This window comes from Cucurbita moschata, unplaced genomic scaffold (genome assembly GCF_002738365.1).
Source record: "Cucurbita moschata cultivar Rifu unplaced genomic scaffold, Cmos_1.0 Cmo_Scf00008, whole genome shotgun sequence".
NCBI classification, from domain to species: domain Eukaryota; kingdom Viridiplantae; phylum Streptophyta; class Magnoliopsida; order Cucurbitales; family Cucurbitaceae; genus Cucurbita; species Cucurbita moschata.
Window position 1 is genome coordinate 5,570,581 of NW_019268524.1, and position 25,008 is coordinate 5,595,588.

Here is a 25,008-nt window from a genome sequence, read left to right on the forward strand (position 1 = left end):
TGAATAAATGACTGCAAACCTAAAAAAAATATACAGTTGGGTTGAGTTCATTATTTAACGAGAGTTGTTTGGTTTGGGGTGAAAAAATTTACAATTTAAAACAATTGGGTTGAGTCTAAAAAAGTCTCAACTCGACTCAACCCGACTTAATTCACGAGCACTCCTAATTAAAAAATAATCTTGAAAAAATTTCTTGAAATATTTAAAAGTTGGTATAATAGTTAATAAAGTTGAAGGAAGTTATGAGTTGTTGGATGTTCACGTTATTTAATACATATAAATATTAACATAATTTAGAATAATAATGAATTATTTAGTTATTTACCGGAATTATTAAATAAAAGCTACCAATATATTTAAGATATTTTGTTAGTCAATTTAAAGTATTACAAAAATTCATTATTCCAAAATTAATTAATTATTAAATTAGTACGCAACGTTTACTTAATCCATTATTAACCTATCATAATTACAAATTTCTTATTAATATTCATTATTAAGGTATCATATTAAAATATACTTCTTTATATTATTTATTTATAATTAATTACCATTAATTACAATTATATTATATATTTTTAAAATTAAAATGTAACAGCCCTAAAATAAAATAAAATAAAATAATAATCTTAATAAAAAAAATGGTAACTCATTTCATCTACGTACCAATTTTTCATAACTACTTCCGAGAACTTATTAAAATTGTCCATGAGTAATTGTGAACAAAATTAATAGAAAATCTCAAGAATTTTATGTTTATCGTAATGCGGTCACTATTCCTATCGAGTGTCTGACAATAGCTTCAGAGAATGCTAGCCCAACCAAGAAAGAGGCCTAGGAGGTGTACGAACCGACTGGTGGGTCCATACTTACACGTATGAGTCGTATGAAGAATAGTAAATACAAATCCAATTACCCGTTTAGGATAGTCGCTCAAGGGAATACACACTGAAATGGTAAGTCCCACTCATGATTGTACGTGCTTGCATCTAGGCTCAATAGTAAGCTGAGTATTTCTTACGATATTGAAGTCATCTACTCCTCTTATTTACCCGATAAAGGCAATGCTCCCCTATACGGCTAACAGTGGCATCGCAACTTAGGAGACCATGACACATGCATAAGATAGTTTGCCTTCCATTTCCATTTAATTGCGTGTAGACTATAAGTTAGTATAAAACATTTATATTTTATTTTCCTTATATTATTCTTAATTTATATTAAAATGAACAAACATATATTATATTTTTATGATAAATTTTTAAATGATTGTTTTTGCTCGGATAGTGACTTTAGAATAACATAAAAAAATCATATATTTATATATAATTTAAATATTTATTTTATCTTTATTGAAATGTCATTTGATGGAATAATATTTTATTTTAAAAGTAGAACGGAATAACTTGTGCTAATTATTTGACATTACAAATTCTATTAATTTTTTTTATTTGAAGATAATTAGCAAATAAATAAATAAAAATTTAAAATTTAAGGACTATTATTTATAATATATTATTAATGAATAGAAATTTAATTAAAATAATTTTGACTTTTTTAAACGCAAAAAGTCAGGCAACATGACTGTTCAAGCATCATTAAAGGAATAAATAAATAAATCAATCAATTTCAGTGTTCCCGATAATTCTCCTCCTCCGCCTCCTCCATTGTCCGGACATACATTAAATCCTCCGATCAAGACCAGCAAGAACAACCGTTTTGACCACACAGAAATGGGCGGCGGCGACGGCGGCGCGCACGGCGAAGAAGACGATGACCGATCGACCTTGATCGGCGAAGCGGCAGAGGAATCGATCGAGAGAACTGGTAAGACGCGATCCAAGTGCAAATTTCAATGCGATCAATTTTTCTTTGAATTTAATCGATTTGCGATTTGTTGTTGCGTGTGTGTTTGGGGGAAATTTTAGGGAGTTTGACGACGGCGGTTGCTCATATAATTACCGGAGTGATCGGCGCCGGCGTGTTATCTCTGCCGTGGAGCGTGGCACAGTTAGGATGGATCGCCGGACCGGTGCTGTTGACGGTGGTTTTCCCGGCGGTGACTTTTGTATCGGCGTTTATGATGTCCGACTGTTACCGATATCCAGATCCAGAAGTTGGGCATTTGAGAGTCCGATCGTACTCCGAAGCTGTGAAGTTGCATTTAGGTTCGTACACACTTTTCTCTCTCTATAAATTAATTAAATCTTTTTTCTTATTATTAATTATTATTATTATTTTATTTTAAAAATTTAGAAAATTTTTATTTTTTTAAAACTCTTACCTTTATGAATATTTTTAAAGGGATATTTACAACAAGAATATATTTAAATTTTATTTAATATTTTTAAACATTAATGATTTCATTTAATTTAAGGTTTAATTAGTTAAAAATGAATTTTTTATTATGATAAATATGCAGGAGAAAAGAGGGAGAGGATATGCAGTGTGCTGATAGTGATAAACTTATGGTTTAATGGCGTCGCCTATCATATTACCACAGCCACCAGCATCAGGTACCATCCATTTTCCTTTTATTAATACAAATATTTATTTATTTATTTATTTATTTATGGCTAAATTTATGTTTTTAAATTCAAATTAAAATTTGATTTATTCATATTCAAAGTCAAATTAAGTATCTGGTTCTTCTAGAATCTACTTTTTAAAAGTTATTAAGAAATAAATTTTATGGGGAATTTAATGGGTTTGAGATTTAGTTCTAATAGAATCCACCTTTTTAAGTAAATGGCAAATTTTTAATTTTATCCTTAAATAAATTTAAGGTAGTTTATTCAAAAATAACTAAAATGTTTAAAACTATTTTGTGTTTTTTTTTGGGTCCTAATAAACCCGTAAATTTTGGTACTATTGTATTGTATAGTGTCACAATCACACTTTTTGGGACTCTCTAAAGAGATTGTGTAGTAATCACTCTCACTTTTGAGTGAGTCAATCAATGTAACGACTGAGGCCCACCGCTAGCAGATATTGTCCGTGTGCTAAGAGAAAGTTTCCACACTCTTATAAATGGTGTTTTGTTCTCTTCTCCAACCAATGTGGGACACCACAGTCAATTCAAAATTGTGTCGTCGTTGACACGAACCACGTATACCCAAGCCTTCGGCCCCATTTTCAAAAGAAAATTTTAGAAAATAGGAGAAGAGATATTCTCGAAAGAGAGTTGAAAGCAATGTTAGAAAGTAACGTTATAGGCTAGCAAGCAAGTAAGGGACAACAATGACTTACATAGCATCTTCTCATAGTACATTTTGAGCCATTTCATATCTGACAGGGGTAGGCATGATTTCTCCGAATGGTCATACACACGAAAAAAATATAATAATAAAATAATATAACACGAAAGCGACAAAGTAATACAACATGAGCTAGACCTAAGGGTTTGACATACACAGGTGTGTGGCCACAGACAATATGACCGTGACATCCTCCCTCACTTAATTAGTTGACGTCTTTGTCAACCATTTTCGTTCAAACTTAGCAATATGACCTAGGACAGACTTTAGGTCTTCAGTGCGTTCCCAACTCCTCTCGGCGTCAGGTAGTCCCTTCCACTTTACTAGAAACTCTTGAGCATTTCGCCATGATATGCTGATGCGACGTGTTCGCTTGGTTAGGATTTCTTATACTTCATTCTCAATGGAACTCTTCATCAGTGACTGGCGAGTGTGTCAGATCGTTGGCTTCATCTCTTCCTTATCAAGGTGATACAGTTTCAAATTACTTACATGGATAACAGAATGATTAAAGTCGATATGAAGTCTTCCCAACTTTCTCGGTGACCTCGACTGGTCCCTTGAATTTTCACACTAGCCTTTGATCCCTATTGCCTCGTAACTGAAATTGTTTCGGTTGCGGCTTGATCAGAACTTGGTCACCCACTTGGAACTTTAGTGGCTTGCATTTCACATTTGCCCACTTTTTCATTCATTGAGATGCTTTTCCAAAGGATGTTTGTGCGACCTCGAAAGTTTGTCTACACTCTTTGGTGAAGTTGTAGGCTTGCAAACTCTTCCCGAACATACGGGTGATCAACAACATCGGACATGAGTGATTGTTGACCACACACTATTTCAAAGGGCGTCTTTCCAGTCGCTGACTATTGAACATTTCGGTTTGCCCATTCGTCTCGAAATGATAGCTAGAAGATATATTTAGATTTCACCCCAATTAAATAGTTTCATCCAAAAAGTTCCAGAGAATATTCCATCCTGATCGATGATGATACTAGTTTGGCATGCCCCATGGTTTAACCACTTTCTTGAATTCCTCAACCGATATGTTCTCGAGGTGACCGAACTGCTTGATGGAGGTGACAATCTACATGAATCTCGTGAGAACGATTTGAAGGAACTTGTTGATGACGGAGATATCCTTTACCTTGTCTCCTAACGAATGGAGGTCGGTAACAATCATTGTCAATTTCATGTTAAAGTCATCTATTGACTCACCGTCCTTCATACAGATAGCCTCAAACTCACTCTACAAAGTCTGCACCTTTTCTTCCTTGATCCGTTCCATACCCACATGTATTATTTGCAGCGTTTCCCATATTGCCTTTGTCAAGTCCTTCTCTGCTAACTGGAGAAGTGCGTCCTCTTAGACTACTTGGTAGATGGCAGTAAGGGTCATCTTCTCGTCGCACTAATCGACGTCATCACTATGCTCGATAGCGTCTCATATGCCTTGTGCCTGTAAATTAGCACACATTTTTATCGACCATGTAGCGTAGTTACTCGTCGTGAGTAACGGGTACTAGAGTGTAACACTCTCCTCCTTTCACTCTTCATAGTCGTCACATCTTTTATAGCGACTTTTCATGACGACGACATTTGTTTCGACATCCTAGCTCTAATACCAGATGTTGGTTTTGATCTCTGATCGAGGTACACTGAAAACAAATAATTGAAGCAGAAAGAACTTCTTTGAACTGATCTTAATCACTGTACTTTTCAATTCTTTTATTGCGTTGGTGTGAATAAAGCATACATCTGTTTGTGGACTAAGACGTAATGTTTCGAAAGTACTCATGCATGCATGCAAACGGATTGTCTCACGTTGTTGCTGACTCTTCATGCAGGGAAATTGAGAAGCTAATCTGTTACCACAGGCAAGGGCATGAAGTATCTAATTCATGCAATAACCAAGATAACAGCTCTTATTATACCATAATGTTTGGAGCTGTTCAAGTTATGTTGTCCCAAATTCCAGACATGCACAACATGGGATGGCTGTCCATTTTTGCCACAATCATGTCCTTTTCTTACGCCACCATTGGCTTTGCTCTTGGCTTTGCTCAAGTTCTAGGTAAGAAAGTTCGAAACCTTATTTTCTTCGTAACTTATCTCGTACGTTCAAAGTGGACAATATCATACCATTGTGAAGATCCGTGATTCTTAACATGGTATCAGAGCCATGCCAATAGATTGGCAAATCCTCAAATCTCGAACAAAGTATTCTGAAACTCGAACGCGTAGTCAAAAAGTGACTAAGGTATCGAACAAAGGGTGTGGAGACATACTCTGTTCAAGGGGAGGTGTTGAATGAAAGTCCCACGTCGGCTAATTTAGGGAATGATCATGAGTTTATAATCAATAAATACTATCTCCATTGGTACGTGGCATTTTGGGGAAGCCCAAAGCAAAGCCACGGGAGCTTATGCTCAACGTGGACAATATCGTGGTTTGTGAACCCAAAATCAATTTGATATCTTTCCTCTATTGGGTTGACAGAGAATAAAAGCATTAAAGGGAGCATTACAGGAATCCCTGCTGCTAACCTTACTGAAAAAGTATTGTTAGCCTTTGAAGCTCTTGGAGATATTGCCTTTGCTTATCCATACTCGCTCATTCTTCTCAATATACAGGTCTTCTCTCTCTCCATCTCACCAATTTAACTTAAAGTTTTTAAATTTTTCGGTGGCTCAATCGTAGGAGCTCCAAATTTAGGCGAGCTTTGCTCAGGTCAATTTTTTATTGATTAACCTCCCGAGAATTTTTCTAAAAAACATATAAATAAGAACAAAACATTCTGAAAGGACCTGTGCTTGGTATGTACGAGAATGTTTTCTTGTTTGCTTGGTTTTTTTTTCGTATCCTCCCATTATAAAAGGCTAAAAAGTCGAGAATTTACCATGCGAAACATGTTTTTTTGTCGTGTGAATTTTAGGATACATTGAAGAGTCCACCTTCAGAAAACCAGACAATGAAAAAAGCTTCAACGGTAGCCATTTCAGTGACCACATTCTTCTACTTGTGCTGTTCATGCTTTGGATATGCAGCCTTTGGAGATGCCACTCCTGGAAATCTCTTGTCTGGATCTGCCTTTTATGAGCCCTTTTGGCTTGTTTCCTTTGCTAATGCCTGCGTTGTTCTTCATTTGTTGGGAGGTTATCAGGTACTACTCCTACTTTACTTCTCGTTTGATAACGATTTCGCTCTTTTTCTTAAATTTCTACTTGATTTTGTTCGGGTTTTTTGCCCAAAATCGATCCTGAATCGAAGTTTTCTCAAGTAACAGTTCAGGCCCACTACTAGCAGATATTGTCCTCTTTGAGCTTTCCCTTCCGGGCTTCCCCTCAAGGCTTTAAAACGCATGGGAAAAGTTTCCACACACTGAGTATTTTGTTCTCCTCCACAACTAATGTGGGATATCACAGTTATAATGGGTTTGGGCCATTACAAATGGTATCAGAGCCAGACATTGGGCAATGTGCCAGCGAGGAGGCTATTCCCCGAAGGGGGTAAACACGGGACGGTGTTGCCAATAAGGACGCTGGGCCCTGAAGAGGGGTGGATTTGGTGGGGATCCCACATCGACGGGAGAAAGGAACAAGTGCCCGCGAGTAGTCCTGAAGGGGTGGATTGTGATATCCCATGCTGGTTGGGGAGGAGAACGAAACACCCTTTATAAGGGTGTGAAAATTTTTCCCTAGCAGACGCGTTTTAAAGCCTTGAAAGGAAGCCTAAAGAAGACAATATTGGCTAGCAATGGGCTTAGGTCGTTACATACTGTTTATTACATCCGCTCATATCTTAAATCATATTTGATAATATTTTATTTTCAGATTTTCAGCCAGCCAGTTTTCCCAATGGTTGAGAAATGGGCGACAAGAAAATATCCAAACAACATGTTTGTGACCAAACAATTGTCCATGAAGCTCCCAATGTTGCCTCGCTTTCAAGTTCATGTCTTCAGGCTATGTTTTAGAACAGCCTATGTTCTATCAACCACTTGTTGTGCTGTGCTGTTCCCTTACTTCAACCAAGTTTTGGGGTTGATTGGGGCTTTCAACTTTTGGCCTATAGCCATTTATTTCCCTGTGGAAATGTTCTTGAAGCAAAGGAAAATTAGGGCTTGGACACCCACATGGATTGTTTTTAGGGTTCTTAGTTTTCTTTGTTTACTCGTCTCTGTTTTTGGGTTTCTCGGGTCACTCGAAAGAATTTGTAATGCTAAGTTTAGCTGAAAGAAGCAAAAAAAACAAGACAAACTCGTTCTTTTTCTTTCGTTGTGTTTCTAAGTTGTCATATGAATGATACACTTGTGGTTATTTAATTGTGTATATCGGTACGTTGAATATTAAACTTATTTCATATATTTATTTATGAATACATGTATATGAGAGTTCTGTGTAATTGAAGAGTCATGAGATTTAGATTCATTTGATAGATACATGCTTTAGTTTATTCATATATCATTATATTGATAGTACATGTACGTGACTTGGGATGGCGTCAAGACATATGGGTCATGTTAATAGGGAACTAAGATGTGATGATGAGATGCAACATTGTATTGAGAGACCTTGGCCATGAGTAGAGGCAAGGTCAAGCCAATGACTTGGCCTAGTGTAAGAGACAATTCGGTTGTGTCGCAGATGATTGAACATGCATCTGCAAGCGGCGTGTGTGGCTGAACAAGCTTGGTTTCCACACATGTGATGCAGTTGACGAAAACAAACCTCGCCCAAGGTTCGACGAAGCCACAAAGTCAGGGGAAAAAGGAATATGGGGCTTGGATTTTCCTCAAGGCTGGTCGTGCCGCACGATTGAAAAGTACGACTATGACACGCAACGCTATCGCTTCCTCTAAAAAGTAGTGGACGCGTTGTCGATTTCCTCTAAGATTCTAGCTCCACTTGATTTCCAACCAGCTTCTGTAACGACCCTGTAATTTTACCTATTTAATCTAAGGTCATTATTATACCTTGGAATGCGGAATATACATTAAATGGGCCTTGTTCATAAATGCGACTTACACTCGTTTTTTATTACCTCGTGAAAGAGAAAATGATTACAAGGGAAAAAGAAACAAACATTATTGAAAGGAAAAGGAACCAAAACTGAAATGAATGTTTTAATTCTACCCTATGGTTTATTATGCAATTACAACTCAACCTATACTAACCTATACGAGTGATGCAAACCGAATTCATCCTAGACTATGAAATAAAGCAACTACCCTATGCATGTGCCACGGTCCCGAGGTGTATGATGCCGCCGTCGTTGTCACATGGGTGCCATGCCCTTATCTGCAAAAATAAAGTAGCACGAGGTTGGTGTATTTCTAGAATACTCAGTAAGTGACCCCCTATCGGGGTTATGCAACAATCACATGCAATGAAATGATGGGACCTATCGTTTCATTTCGTTTGCCCTACGGTGCAGTCTTAACGGGTAATCGTGGACGTGTACCATATGTTGGGTTTTATGTCCTAAAACTCATAGTTTGTAAACAAAAACATATTCTATTTTCAATAAAGTTATTATTGTTGTTTATTCAGTAAAGATTGTTATTGAATAAAGTGAACTTTACGATCATCAATCTAAATCCAATAAACTAAGAACACTCTGGCTATAGTATGATTACTTGAACTATATGTAGAGACATAAGAATGGATCAAGTTCAAGTATATAGTCAAAATGATCTATAGTATAAGGATAAGGTGAGTACCTCATTCTAGGGACACTATGGATGCGACCCACTTTTGTATATGATATAAACAATGTGATCACTAAATTGTACATGTGGAGACATGTGAGTAGGGGCGTCCTATGCAATGAGTATTGCATAAGATCGGACCATGAAGAAAACCACTCTCACTTTATAATGTCGTTTACTGTTGAGACTGATTTTCTTTTCATTCGATGATCTAGGTAACTCAATCTTAATTCTGAGTTAACCATGAACTCCTGTTTATTCGGAATTATCCTTAGATTTGCATGGGTGAGAGTGGCTCGAGTTTGCCGACTCAATAGGCCTCCCATTTCAGGGGTAAGATTAGGTGAATCGCTGGGGACGTGGGGTGCAAGATGGAATTCGCTCCTACCCACTTTTAGGGATAGAAGAGAGGTAGTTCCCTTAAGCACTAACTCCAGGTCTTGAACAAGGGGCCCCACCCTCTCATTGGCCTGAGAGGGATTCGGTTTACTGGTTGGACCACAAACCAATTGTTCATAAGAGGATCAATGGGACATAAGGAACAAGAAGTAACTTTAGGGGTAAAACGGTAAATTGACCCAACTCTAGTTACGAACAACTTGTGAAGGATCGACTTACTAATCATGGTTATATCAAATGGACAGAAATATATCTATAGTGAGGGGAGTGCAACTACTAGGCTATAGTGGAGTGTCCTAGTAGTTAACGAATGTTGGTTAACAAGGTTAATGAGTTTAACCGATTAATCTTGGATCGTTGGAGCCCATGACCTATAGGTCCATTAAGTCCCTCTGCTAGCTCATATCGGACTAAACCATAGAACAGTGTGACGAGTGAGTTCAAAGTGTTCGAATTCAAATTAGGGAATATGCGCTACATATATACGATATATTTAACCGCATTTTTGTTTTATTTACGAATTAAACAAAAAAGAGAGAATCTAAGATATTTAAATAGATTTAAATATCTTAATCAAATATATGTCGGGATTGATTGGTATTGAAATTTGAATTAATATTAAATATTAATTAAATAGTTCAATTAATCATTTAATGTTACTTTAATTTGAAATTAATTATTCAAATTAATGGTTGAATTAAAATGTTGACTCCATTTTATAAAAAACCACCTTAGTGAAATTTTGAGGTTTCAAAATTTGGTTTAACCAAACTTGCATGCTTGACAAATAAACCCCACAAAACAAATAGAAAAAAAAAACAAAAAAACAAAACAAAAACAAAAGGTTTAAGCAGATTTAGTTCGGCCGAGGAGATACGTCAGTTCAGTAGTCGTATGTTAAATCTTCCTCTTATTTTATTAAGTAATATTAATTTGGTTACAATTATTTAGTTTTGAATTAGAGATTAAATGAAAAGAATTTTTGTATGAGTTTTAGGAAATCACAACCAATCATATTTTAGATCTCTTGAATTGTTTAGATCTACTGAATTGTTGCAATGATTTAGGTTGTCAATAATTTTATATGAATTATAGAAAAATAACTTAGAAGCTAAGAATATAATTAATAAATCCCAAGACAAAGGAAATAAGAAAAAAAAAACTAAATATAGATGGAAATACAAAATACTGTTAACGGAAAAGAGAGAAAAAAATAAAAATAAAAAGAGAAGATTTGGAAGTAAGGATAGATTAATAAATATTAATTGGCCAATAATATCTCCAAAATAATTACCGTGGAAGATAGAAGATTGAGAAAATATTTTGTTAAACATAATTTTTAAAAAATAAAACAGGAAAATCAGAGGGCAAGGAACTCCATCAAATTTCGTCGGAGAGAAAATATCAGAATTTAAGAATGGTCAATGTAAATTAGAGAAATAATTTTATAGAGTTCAAACTTAAAATTGATGTCATGGGCTCACATAAGTTGACTGGGAGTTCAACGGACTTTCATTAAGGATAACGACGGAATCGAACTTTCATTAAGGATATATTTGTGACAACGACTTAAGCTAACCAGGTAAGTGACCTTACTATCGGCATGGTTATATTTGATGTTGATACGTGCCCTGTGGTTCTACACGTGTCATATATATATTGATATGTGTGAATTGTCTGTGGATCGATATGCTTCCTACATGTTATGTTATGTTATTATATGTGGTTTGTATGATAATAATTATGGTACGATGTGCTCAAGGATATGTTTGAGATAGGATACGAGAAGGATGCACAGAACGAAATGTAACGATAGAAGATACGTTCATGAAACGTTAAGGTTAGGTTACATACCGGAGTGCTATGGATAAGAGAGATTGATGAAAGAATACGGTTAGATTATGAGTAGAAAGGGATAGGTTTGTGATAGATTGATAGAACGATAGCGTTATGGTAAGTTAGAGAACGATATGACTATGAAGTGTTTACGTTATGACTTGTTTATGATATGGTACATTGTATGCTAGATTATTGTGCTTAAGTACGTAGTTATGTGAACGTGAATGTATGCTGTGTATGCTTTTAGTCTAATGTGATATGTTATGCATGTGACGATGGGTGGTCCTTGAACGATTATGGCTTGTTTGTATGAATATTTGAATGTAACTATAACGCCCCTAATTTTCTCTAACCTAATTAGTGACGTTACTTTATACTTGCATAATCAACCGAATAAGAGTTCATGTAAGACAATCTCAATAACAACAATGCGTTCATTATTATAAGCAGTTCATACCTGGGGAAGTCAATAACGACAACCTAACTTAGAAATAATCAACAGAGAACTAAAGGAAACAATTGCAATAACTATGAACCCAAAAGAATCCAACCAGGCGCCTACGACACTACAAACTCTCCTCAGGATTTCCATGGCCTTCGCAGCATCCACCGTCAGTCGTACATGGGAGCCTTGTCCTTACCTGAAAATATGGGTAGCACGTGACTTGAGTATTATATAAAATACCCAGTAAGTCGCCCCACTGTTAAGGTTAAGCACATAATCATACATCTGGATACAAGCAGTCGCACACAATACACATACATGTCACAAACGATACACATACATGACGCACACAACACACATACATGTCCCACATAACAGCCATACCTATAGCACATAATAACCATACATAACGCACATAATAACCATACATGTCGTACATAATGACCATACATGTCGTACATAATGACCATACATGTTCTACATAATAACCATACATGTCCCACATAATAACCATACATGCCGCACAGTGTTAGAAGAACGAAGCTGAGAGAGGGGTCTGTCTTCCATTCCTTCCCATGGCCTTAGGCCCTTGCTTTGTCCGGGCAGGGGTGGATGCATGGTAATTTCCCACACATGGCCCACGTGTGTGTCTGTGGGCCCACCAGGCGAGCTCGCAAGCGAACTCCCTGGGCCTGGCTTGGTCGGGTATGTATGACATACAATACCAGACGTCACGGACAAAGGAGGGCCTGCATGATATCGTGGCGAACACAATATTGAATATACGCATCCATACCATCAGTAGCATAACGGGGGGGTGCCCCAAGTACATAACCATAGCGTGCATGATGTTCTTAAGGTTTACCTCCATGACATTATACATTCAACGTTCCATCCCCTTGCTGCATTACATAGCATAATCGGGTCCACATTGAGCAAGCATATCATAGCATAACCGGGTCCACATTGAACAAGCATATCATAGCATACTAGTCATCTCATTCATGACATGCGGGGTTCTCATTACAATCATGACATGTCAATCAAGCTCATCATACATACAGGGCAACACACCGTGTCAAAACATCATATTCATAAACATGGCATACATAGCAATTCACTGCAAGAATCAAATACATAAACATAGCATGCATAGTATTTCACAGCAAGAAACATCCAACCTAGCATACAGCAACAACATATAGTGCATGCAAGAGCCACAGGACACGAACCAACATACATAACTAACGCCAACAGTAAGGTTACTTACCTCCTTGGCCTTGGCCGAAGTCACCCACAATGCTAACTCCGGCGCCTAACTACCTCCTATAAGATAACATGATACACTTAGAGCTCTTTCACAACTAGCTCTTATGCCTAGCTACCAAGGTACGTCTCTATCACAAGCTATTTTATCACAATAGAGTTATATTGACCTCAGATGGCAGAAACAAGGGTGGGAATGGCTCCAGAAGGGTCAAAAACCTAGAAATCGGTATACTGTTCGGATGTCGAGCTGTCGAGCCGTGCCGCCAAGCCGCGCTGCCGAGCCGACCTAGCCGAGCCGCTGGTGGAGCCGAAACCGACGGGCTGCGAAGAACCCTAACGGCGTAGGGTTTCTGGGCGCACCTCTAGTTTAGGCCGAAAAGGAACGAGGCCCAATGGTGGTGTCCGAGCACGGTCTACGAGGTGTGGGTTGCACGCCAGTCGAGACAGACCGTGGAATGCCGAGGGTCGACCCGCACTCGCCACTTCGTCTTCCTCGCCCGAACGCCTCAATAGCCCTAATCGCGAGCTTGGCTACTGTCACCTATGGAAGCGTCATTGTTCGTCCATCTCCGGTGGCGCGTCTGTCCCTCCTTGCCCGACGTACACTGGTGCCTGATCCTACCTAAAGCTCACGGCGTTATTGATCTACCAACCCAATCTGAAGTCTCACGACGTTTTCGATCCCTCACCTAAACCCTTCGGCTCCTCTCTCACAGGTATGACAGTGACTCAAAAAGGAAAAGACGGCTACTAAGGTACCCAGGGTTTAATACACATTAATACGCCCCGGCAAGGCATGACTCACCGAAAATCCCACGATTTCCGGCGAGATTTGAGGCGTTTCCCTTTTTTTTTTTTTGCCTTTTTGAAACCCTTACCGTTACAGTAACGGCATGAATTGTATGACATGAAATACGGTAAATTGCATGAAACATAACCCCGCTAGGAATATGTATGATATGTAAAGAAATGAGAATAAGAATGACATGTCAGCATGAAAACGTGACAGGGGGTTATGTTCATTAATGATAACTGTAGGACTAGTGGGACCTCATGCATATTGTGTGTTCATGCATTTAGGGGGATACCTTTATCCCATCACGAGGGTACGGACGCGTACATCCAATGATAGGATAACGATCGTTATGCTTTGCACAGCGCTGCCGTGACGGTTCTAGTTTTAACGGGTCCCAGTATAAGGGGCTCCCAAAGTATGTCCACCGGCTAGGGACAGTGGCCCAGCGGTGTGTGAACTAGCTGGTAAGCCCATACTCGCACGTATAGGCTGCGTGCAGAGTATATGGTACACGTCCACGATTACCTGTTAGGATTATACCGTAGGGAAAACGAAACGAAACGAAAGATAGGTCTCATCATTTCATTACATGTGATTGTTGCATTTAACCCCAATAGTGGGGTCACTTACTGAGTATTTCTTTAAATACTCAAGCCATGTGCTACTACATTTTTCAGGTTAAGGCAAGGCATTCCTGTACGGCTGACGACAGCATCGCAACTCGAGATCATGGCACATGCATAGGATAGTGGCATTTATTTTCTTAGACTTAGGATAGAATAGGATGTTTTAAACTTAAACGCTCATTTATTTTATTTCGAGTCTTTTGTTGTGTCATTTTAAAGATGTTTTCGAAACAAGTAAGTCCATGACTATGTTTTAAGTTAAAGGTTATGTTTTATGGAATTTAAATGAAGTCTTCCGCATTCTATGTTTATGATACGTATACAATAGCGACCTTAAATTAAGTAGAAAATTTTGGGTCGTTACATTTAGTCACTCACTAGATTCCACAATCCCATTCTAGGGCCGGAGGATAGTGGAGAAGACACTAATGGTGGTTCGAAATCGGTTCGTGAGGAAAAATGAATTTGAACTACAAAAGGTTAGTATTCAAACTCATTAAGTTTTAAAACTTATGAACCTGCTAGTTATTTACTATAATTGATGTTCTAAAAGTGCCTAAGATCAAAATTGTTTCCGCATGTGTTATATTAACACCATCACCATATACTCTACACACAGCCCATACGTGCGAGTATGGGCTCACCAGCTAGTTCGCACACCGTTGGGCCACTTTCCTTATCCAGTGGGCATACTCTGAGAGCCCCTTATGCCGGGACCCGTTAAAATTAGAACCGTCACGGCAGCGCTATGCAAAGCATAACGATCGTTGTCCTACCATTGGATGTACGCGTTCATACCTTCGTAATGGGATAGGGGTATCCCCCCAAATGCATGAACACACATAATGCATGAGGTCCCCCCTACTTCTACATTTATCATTAATGATCATAACCCCCTATCACGTTCCATGCTTCATGTCATTCTCATTTTCAATTCACATTTCATACATATTCCTATCGGGGTTATAATTCCAGACAGTTTACCGTGTTTCATGTCATACAATTCATGTTGTTTACATTCACATATTCCATACAATCGTGCCATAATCATTCAAGGACCACACATCGTTACATGCATAACATAACACATCAAACTTGTGGTATGAATGGTACACTTGTGGTTATTTAATTGTGTATATCGGTACGTTGAATATTAAACTTATTTCATGTATTTATTTATGAATACATGTATATGAGAGTTTTATATAATGGAAGAGTCATGAGATTTAGATTCATTTGATAGATACGTGTTTTAGTTTATTCATATATCATTATATTGATAGTACATGTACGTGACTTGGGATGACGTCAGGATATATGGGTCATGTTAATAGGGAACTAAGATGTGATGATGAGATGCAACATTGTATTGAGAGACCTTGGCCATGAGTAGAGGCAAGGTCAAGCCAATGACTTGGCCTAGTGTAAGAGACATGTCGGTTGTGTCCTAGATGATTGAACATGCACGCGCAAGCGGCGTGTGTGGCCGAACAAGCTTGGTTTCCACACATGTGATGTTTGGTTGGCAAAAACAAACCTTGCCCAAGGTTCGACGAATCTACAAAGTCAGGGGAAAAAGGAATATGAGGCTTGAATTTTCCTCAAGGCTGGTTGTGAGTGTGTCAAAATCATGACGCTGCACGATTGAAGAGTACGACTATGACATGCAACGCTATTTGCTTCCTCTAAGATGTAGTGGACGCGTTGTCGGCTTCCTTTAAGATTCTAGCTCCACTTGATTTCCAACCAACTTCAATTAGCTTGAATGTGTAACGGCCCAGATCCACCGCGCAAATATTGTCCTCTTTGGGCTTCTCCTCAGGGTTTTAAAACGCGTCTGCTAGGGGAAGGTTTCCACACCCTTATAAAGGTGTTTTGTTCTCCTTCCCAACCAATGTGGGACATCACAACCCATCCCCCTTCGGGGCCCAGCATTCTCGCTGAGACTCTTTCCTTTCTCCAATCGATGTGGGACCCCCGACAAATCCACCCTCTTAGGGGCCCAGCGTCTTTACTGGCACTCCATCTCGTGTCTACCCCTTTGGGGAACAACCTCCTTGCTAGCACATAGTCCGGTGTCTAGCTCTAATACCATTTATAACGGCCTAGATCCACTGCTAGCAGATATTGTCTTCTTTGGGCTTTCCCTTTCGAGCTACCTCTCAAGGCTTTAAAACGTGTCTATTGGGGAAGGTTTCCACACCCTTATGAAGGGTGTTTTGTTCTTCTCCCCAACCAATGTGGGACATCACAGAATGGATTGTCGTAGGTAAAATCAAACTTCTAAGCTTAGAACCGTCTAGTTAAGCTTACATTGGAATGTCTATAGGCTAGGTTGGATGAAATTGACGCTCGTTCATGACTATATGCATGTTTTACGAGACATCTTGAGTTGGAAGTGTATAATGTATGATTGAAATACCATGAAAATATATATTTGTCTCGTAAGGTATGCAAGTCATATTGTCATTACCCAATTTACGTATGATTGAAATATAATGCAAATATATGTTTTTCTCATAAGGTATGCAAGTCATATGTTTGTCTCGTAAAGTACGTCACACCTCTCTATAAGTGATATTCTCACCGAAGATAGCTTTGTAATTCCTTCCCATGTGGCCAATTTCAGCCTTTCATCATAGCGTGACACCATATCATGTAGCTCGCTAGAGCACTGTTACTCATTGATCCTTAATCTGAGCATGCAAGGTAGGTTCCTATCATCATGGTGCCTGGTCCTTTCTTTCTCTAAATGATGGGAGAGTGGGACATAGCTTGACCTTATTACAATTGCCCTGACTCTAAGGTTCACTAATTTAACACGACATTTCCACAACCTTAACTATGTGAGAATGCTTGTCCATTCGTGAGGACGACATGGAGAGTAGTCATACAATCCTAATACCACATCTTACCATAGCATATTTTTCATCTCGGAGGCAATTATTCACTGGGAATATCCATCAACCCATAACTCATAAATGGCGTAATGCAGCTATTGCGCTCCTGAAAGTCCATATATTTGAACTTAGTCTTTGAAGACTCTAACTAAAACATACATCGAGTTCAATAGCTCTTATAACATTTCATATACTACTTTACAGGGCTAGACTGCATACTTAGTCACGACGAGACATGGAGTCAGTTGAATAAAAAAAGGGGTACAACTCCCTACCTAAAAAAAAGTCTACAGGCCTAAAACCAAACTCTTTGGTACCAATTTGTCACAATCCACTTTTTTAGGCTTCCCATCTCCAACCGTGACATAAAGAAAAAAAGTGAAAATAAATAAGATAAAACTAAAATAAAATTAAATATGAAAAAATGCACCACCGCGCCATTCTCAAATGCTCTCTCACCTTGACTCACCTAGAAAAAAAAAAGAAAAAAAGAGGAAATGGGTGAGTATAAAAATACGGCCCTCATTGCATCGTTATTCTAGTAACTTAACTATGTTTGGTTGTGCATTGACGTTTAATTGTTATGTTGAGCTGCCTCAAATGCCGGTGAAGGTTTTTAAATCCTGAACTAGGGGTTGCTTCCAGCCCCTGCTTCAACTAATGGTTCAGCTCCTCCCGGTAGGGTTGAACCCAGTGTGGACCTGCGGTGACTTCAATTCACCAAAGGCAGAGATTTCATTGGCTCTTGTTAATATATTTTTTTCCATTTATATTTAACATATCTAATATATTAAATATTAATTTAAACCCTTCAAATTAAATACATTTTCCCTATTTATTTAATATATCTCATATATTAAATATGAATTTAACCTTTCAAATTAAATCTATTTTCTTCTATATATTTAATATAACTAATATATTAACTAAAATTTGATATTTCAAATTAAATCTATTTTCTCCTCTTTATTTAATATAACTAATATATTAATTATTAATTTGACATTTTAAATTAAATCTATTTTCTCCTTTATATTTAATATATCCAATATATTAAATATCAATTGGAACCCTTCCAATTTTCTTTCAAATAAATAGAACCTTTTAGTTACTATGAGCTAGCAAGAGACCTTATGGACCTAGCAATTATAAGCGATATAAAATTAATTAATTAAACTCTTTAATTAATCAATTTCCATTCCTTAACTATAGATCATTCCACTATAGGACAAGTTATGCACTGTGGGACAAGTTATGTCCATTGATATAACCATTACAAACAAGTCAATCTAGACTTTTCTCTAGGCTCTAGAAAGTTCGAGACTATTTCTACACTTCTATAAGCTTATGAGAAAACCTCAAAGTTCCAAGTGTTTTCAAGACCATCACAAACTCACTCGTGGTCTAGACGAGGTTCACCTATTATTAGTGCCATAGATCTACTCGGCCCAAAATCTCAACTCTAGAATGAACTACTTTCCTTTTATTAGACTTAGTCAACTTGCATAGCCACAATAGTAAAAATGACAGGTATTCTGGACTAACGCACATCATCCATGGAAGGTTAGCTGGCAACCCTTCCACAAGGCCATAAAGACACTCTTAATCTAGAGGTAGAGACCGATGTGCCGAGCAACTACTGGGTTATCTGCGTGGTCCCACACCCCCTCTCATGACCATATAAGAGCACATGGTTGTCTCGACGCACTACAATTCATGCCTAGGCCTAACTCGAAGTTACCTATACTCCTACCGCTAGGCAAGGGCGTTGGTGCTAAGACTGTACTAGAAAAGATAGGAGGAGAAGACTTTGGAGACACCATCACACTACTACTAAGATTGTTAGGCTTTCTTAGTCGTCCTTGTCGTGGAGATCTATTAGGTTCTTCGGGTGTTTGTGAGATTTAAAATGAAAAAAATAACGTATAAAACTTAAAAATTCACAAATCGATTAAATAGATTTAAATTTTATGGGTTACATTCTTAATTTAATCTTTTTTTAATTCTCATTTGAGAAATTAAAAAAGAAATCAAAATTTTAAGTATTTAGTAAGAAGTAAAAAGAAATTAATCTTATTTTTATTTACTTTTTCAATTTTTATTTTTAATTAATTCCAAAACATTGAATTTCTAAAAATAAAAAAAAAAATTTAAACTTAAAATACATACCATTATAAACTAAATTTCAATTATACATCGAAAATAATATCAGAGTCGTTTTTTTTTAATTGCTTTGGTCATAAGGCTAATTCCCTGACCAAACGGGCCACTTGGTAACTATGAGCGTCTCTTCGTCTTCGTACCTGAGATGTCAGATTCAGTTCGCAGTAGAGGGGCCTAGTGGCACCCTTGCCTAACGTCTCGGTCTAGATAGAAAGTATTAAAAATTTGAACAAAATTAAATAAAATTTAAAATAAAACCTATTATTATAATTATTTAAATAATAATTTTATATTTATCTATAAATATTAAATAAATAAAGGGAGATAAAAGAAGTCCAGCAAGGTTTCCATATTTACTCCTTCGATAGAGAGCAGGGTGTCGGGATCGCCCGCAGTGGTCGCAGACTAACAATCCTGGCGGTATCCATATCCACACACCTCTCTGGAGGGAGAGGAGGGAGAGAAATGGCGTCGTCTGCAGGCGGGATGTACATGTCTTTCTCTCTCTCCCCCTCGGCTCCTCACTCTCCTCATCTTCCTGCTCTTCGCTCTCCATCTTCTGCATCTGCTGCTGCTCTACTCGAGCAAGAAAAGTAACCGATCCACTCTTTTTTTCTTGTTTTTTTGGCTTTTTTTGGCTCTTTGTGTTGTTGCTTTGTGAGATCTGTGATTTGTGTTTATTTATCTTTGTTTTTTTTGGATCAGTATGGTTTTGTTTTTGAGTCTTCGTTGATTTGTACAATCGTTGTGTTAGTCACCTGATTCACGTACTAGCTACTGAGTTCTTAAACTGTTTGGACTTAGTTTATACTTGTTCCATGTGCTTCTTGTTTGATTGTCTGATAGATGTTAGATCCGAGCTTATTACACCGTCTTTTGATTTTAGATTACGTTTCTTTTTATTCATTGTTGAAGTTTTCTACTCTCTTTAGTTGCTTAACATCCATATCTTCTGGAGATCTTTTTTTTTTCTTGTGGCATAATCGTGTTATGACAGGCCATTTAACTGATTATATTTTAATTTTTACTCTATTTTTCTTTTTCTTTTGCAGGTATCTCTCCGAGTTGTTGGAAGAGCGGCATAAACTAAATCCGTTTATGTCTGTGCTCCCTAATAGTTGTCGATTGCTGAACCAAGGTGAACTTCATAGCCTTATCGAAGTAACTCTTGAGAAATAGTTTGCTTCCATCGTTGTTTCTCATTTGGTTGATGTGCTGGAGATCTTGGGGATGAGGCATTATTGCCCAATTAAAATCAGAACAGAACATATAAGCATGACTGAGCTAATCTAACTGAAACTAATTGCAACGAATGTGATGAGAAACTATCTGATCTAACTTTAATGGTTATGCTTGCCTGTCGCTTTGCCTTTCTGCTAATACCTTGGATATTTACTTGGCAGGGACCTGAAGTGAGTAAATGGCTGTGTGTAAAACCTTTTGTGTGTGTGTGTGTGGACACAATAACTTGATAGTTGATAGCACTAAACTAAAGTGACTACAATCAAAATTGGACACTTCTTCCATGAAAAAAAAATGAGGATAGAGTTTTCCCCTATCTCTAATATTGACCAACCATCCCCATTAGGTTACAAAAAATAAAAATAAAAATAATAAAGAATTCATGTTACATTGGTTGTCTGTCTTATATCTTATAGATCGGTCTAGAAGCATATGAGTTTAGATGCAAGCTCACATGTAAATGTTCTAGCTGTTCGGTACTGAGTCTAATTTTTATCAGTGCAAGTCCCTTTCCTTGGCATCATTGAGAACCGATCCTTGTATTTTTAGCTTTCCCATTGCCTTTATACCTCTGTATCTTTCTTTCTACACTTGTCTGTTAACTCCTTGTATTAACAAGTATAAATTTGTCTGTAACTTGATGGAAATTATAATATACTAATTAATTCTAATAATTTATTGCAAGTTATTTGATTTCTTCTACCTTTGCTGCCTTTTGTCTACTTTATTTTTTGAGTTTCTGTGGCGTATGCAGCTTATGAACTTCCTTTCTCAAGCATTTGGTGGCAATATTAATATTTCATATTGATATTGCTCTATAGTAATGGGGTTCAAGTAATTTATTTTTTTTCTTTCTTTTGAACATTAAATTTCTTTATGAAAGATATATTTCACTGGCCCAGAAGTGAAAAACACCATGTTGTGTGTCCATTATGTGGTAACTACTAACTTTTTAACAAATGCGCTGACTGGTACATCTTGTTCTTGAAAATTGACATTTTTGGAGCAGAAATATTGCGTGTAACCACACTATTGGGGAAGGCATCAGTTTTAGGTCAAAGTGGGCTTGAATATTCCAGCCCCCTGGCTTCTGGAGGAATATTTTCAAATGGAGGTGCTGACATGAATGGATGGCCATCACGGTTTCAATCAGAAGTACGGATACTAACCATTAACATAACCTTACTGCCCATCTAATTTACTGTACATAAGAAGCATTGCTGACACAAATTTCTACATTTTTGTGCTAACTCATGGAATTTACTAATTGCACTTGGGGATAGCTTCTCTAATTAAAAAAATGAGACTTCGCTTTATTTTTCACTGATGCATTTTTTTCCCAGTCTTTTAGTTTTTTCAGCTTCTCTAATGGTTCTAACAAATTGGTTCTCCACCTTCAGCCATCTTGATAAATGGATTACAACGTCGATCAAGTTCTGAGGAGCTTACTTACTTTTCTAATTTGTCTTTATGTGTGTGACAAGTTCTATGTGTGAATAATTGATCTTACTTTTCTAATTTGACTTAAATGTTTTGTTTTTTAGTGCCAAGGGTTTAATATTCTAATATAGATGCTGACTCGTTAGTTAACTTTTGTTTATCCCTTGTCTATATTGGTGAAGGGACTTTTCAAGAAACTTTACCTGTTTGCACACTTGGAATTTTGAAATACATAAATTAGTGGCCCCAAGAGTAATTTATGTCAGTATTAGCGCATTCCTATGGTTGTCCAAGAGTAATTTATGTCTGTATTACTTTTCTAATTTGACTTAAATGTTTTGTTTTTTAGTGACAAGGGTCTAATATTCTAATATAGAGTGCTGACTCGTTAGTTAACTTTTGTTTATCTCTTGTCTATCTTGGTGAAGGGACTTTTCAAGAAACTTTACCTGTTTGCACACATGGAATTTTGAAATACATAAATAAGTGGCCCCAAGAGTAATTTATGTCAGTATTAGCGCATTCATATGGTTGTCCAAGAGTGTGTCTTCATTAAGTGAAAAAAAAAAAAGTAGAGGAAAAGAAAAGAAAAGAAAAGAAAAGAAATATGCTACTTTAAGATCCACGACAACATTTGAATGGTTCTGGGATTCCTAGTATTCCCTTAAGCAACCTAAACATTATCATACTTTCTATGCATGATTATAATGTTCTCTCTCAAGGTATGCAGTGTTTTCAGTACTCTACACTTTCTCCCGGGATTGTTGTACTAGAATCTATGACTTTGATATATATTGTTTCTGAAAATATCCCATGTTCTTTACACCAAAGTTATGTTGGCTGTTAAACATATCTTGTGTAGGATGATTGCCTTCATATTAATTTTCTGGTATGAACTCTATATGATGTTGTGTATGTAGATGTCAGGTTTATTGCAACCCTCATCAGCACAAAATTGGCTAAGTTCCCAAGGTAGTTCGTCAAGTCTTATTGTGAAGAGAACCATCAGAGTAGACGTTCCTGTTGACAACTACCCTAATGTATGAATTAGCATTGTGTTTTGTGCGTTGTCTTTTTGTATGTTTCTTGATGAAATCTAATTGAACCTTTTTTTTTTTTTTGGATAGTATAACTTTGTCGGCCGCCTCCTTGGACCTAGGGGAAACTCTCTTAAGCGAGTGGAGGCAAGTACCGATTGTCGAGTTTTGATTAGAGGACGAGGTAGCATTAAGGATCCAGTTAAGGTAATTTACTATAAATTTTCATTTTCATGTTATGTTGTATGTCACGTTTTGGTTGTTAATCTATTATATTATGCAGGGAAAAATTAGAAATTCTATGTCTAAACTTTTAAGATGGTCACACTTTAGTCTTCTAACTTTTAATCGGATCAATTACACCCTCATTAAGAATGGTTGCAATGTCACTTTTCCATTTAAATAAATCAAATAACTTTTTTAACTATTTCTTTTAAGATTATTATTTTTACGGTGAAAATGTGTAGAAATCAGGCAAGGATGGAGAGAATTGTTGCAACCTAACTCCTATCTTTAAGTTTGGTAACCTTTCCATGAATTCTTTTTTTAATAAACACGAATGGAGGAAGGGAGAGATAGATACTCCACCCGTTTCTCCCCAGTTCTGTCTCTTGTATAACTTCTTCCCCCTATTTTTTATTTTCCCTGTCAATTCTCTTTGCCTCTCATGCCCCTATTCACCCTTTTTCTAACTTTATCTTCTTATTTATAAGACCTCCCATTTACCTCTCCTATTTCTTTAAACTTGTTGTATTTATTTGTTTTTGATAAATCACAAGAGAGTTTAATATTTAATAGAACTATTTGTTAATGAAATGACAATCTTTTTCATTTTTACTTCATTAAATCTCAATTTCAATTAATTCTTCAAAATTAATTTGGACATTTTTTGTATTTGAGTTGTTGCAAATCTTGTTTTATTATTTTCATTCTCGTCTCAAACCAATGATTTAAAGTTCTATGTCATACCTGCCTTTAGTATTGAGGAACAGAAACCTCATTTGACTTGTTCTTTGTACGTGACAAAGAACTTCATGATGAAATTTTGTTTTCATGATGTGGAAATTGAGTAGCTTAGATCATAATGGTTTATATATATATTTATATATAATTTTTATGTTTTCTTTAGGATGAGAGCATATTGAACAACACGGGTTGGCCTAGTTTCACTAAGGGTTGTGTAAATAATAAAGGGCTTTAGAGGAAATGAGTTCAAGTCATAGTAGCCACCACAAGTCTTAAGAGAACAATGGAAGCATTTGATTTCACTAGGGTTATGAATTTTTTGTTTACTATTATTATTACTACATAGAATAAGACCTGACAATACAAAAATGACGAACAAAAAACAGCCCAACAATGAATCATTAAATTTACACAAGACTAAATCTCTTCCCAAGACTTCTCCACATGATTTGATTTTAGAAATCAATTTGCAGAAAGATCGATGTAGCAAATTATGTTGGTTATATCATGGACAAGTAACATTCACTGAAGGTGTTTTTTCATAAGAAGAAAATTTCACTATCATATGAAGTTTACCAAAGAAGGGTCAAGGATACCTATTGCACTGATGTTTAGTGTAAGAACCGTTTCAACATGATTAACAGGAAGTACAAGAATGAGAAGGCCAGGGTTCAGGTTCCCATGGGGGGTTTTTCTTGTCTTGGTCGTCTTGATGAATTGACTGAACCTTCTGTGTCCATGAAGAAACCCTCCTCTCCTCCCAGGGCTCTTCCTTTGCTTTTTTTGGAAGATACCTCCCCCCCCCCCCCCCCCCCCCCCCCCCCCCCCCCCCCCCCCCCCCCCCCCCCCCCCCCCCCCCCCCCCCCCCCCCCCCCCCCCCCCCCCCCCCCCCCCCCCCCCCCCCCCCCCCCCCCCCCCCCCC

The 25,008-nt window shown here is 37.3% G+C and overlaps 2 protein-coding genes and 1 long non-coding RNA gene across 4 annotated transcripts in view; 2 read left to right on the forward strand and 1 right to left on the reverse strand.

The window, feature by feature from the left end:
- Nucleotides 1–24,423, reverse strand: LOC111446171. Its single transcript, XR_002711033.1, has 3 exons — nt 24,351–24,423; nt 11,423–11,433; nt 1–11 (listed from the first exon to the last, which is right to left on the reverse strand). It is a non-coding gene; the product is annotated as an uncharacterized LOC111446171 (long non-coding RNA).
- Nucleotides 1,624–7,657, forward strand: LOC111446169 (probable amino acid permease 7). The gene is made up of 7 exons (XM_023084864.1): nt 1,624–1,827; nt 1,929–2,168; nt 2,423–2,516; nt 5,102–5,328; nt 5,754–5,887; nt 6,190–6,417; nt 7,088–7,657. The coding sequence occupies exons 1-7, from the start codon at nt 1,734–1,736 to the stop codon at nt 7,487–7,489; spliced, it is 1,419 nt and encodes a 472-aa protein (XP_022940632.1). The 5' UTR covers nt 1,624–1,733; the 3' UTR covers nt 7,490–7,657.
- Nucleotides 19,733–25,008, forward strand: part of LOC111446170 (KH domain-containing protein At5g56140-like) — a 10,424-nt gene continuing 5,148 nt past the window's right edge. Inside the window, exons 1-5 of one of the 2 annotated variants that reach the window (XM_023084865.1) lie at nt 19,733–19,994; nt 20,454–20,539; nt 21,653–21,798; nt 23,004–23,123; nt 23,211–23,327. In XM_023084865.1, the coding sequence (XP_022940633.1) occupies nt 19,867–19,994; nt 20,454–20,539; nt 21,653–21,798; nt 23,004–23,123; nt 23,211–23,327 (597 nt within the window). In that variant the 5' untranslated portion in view covers nt 19,733–19,866. The remainder of the gene's footprint in view (nt 19,995–20,453; nt 20,540–21,652; nt 21,799–23,003; nt 23,124–23,210; nt 23,328–25,008) is intronic. The other variant, XM_023084866.1, reaches the window with a different exon arrangement.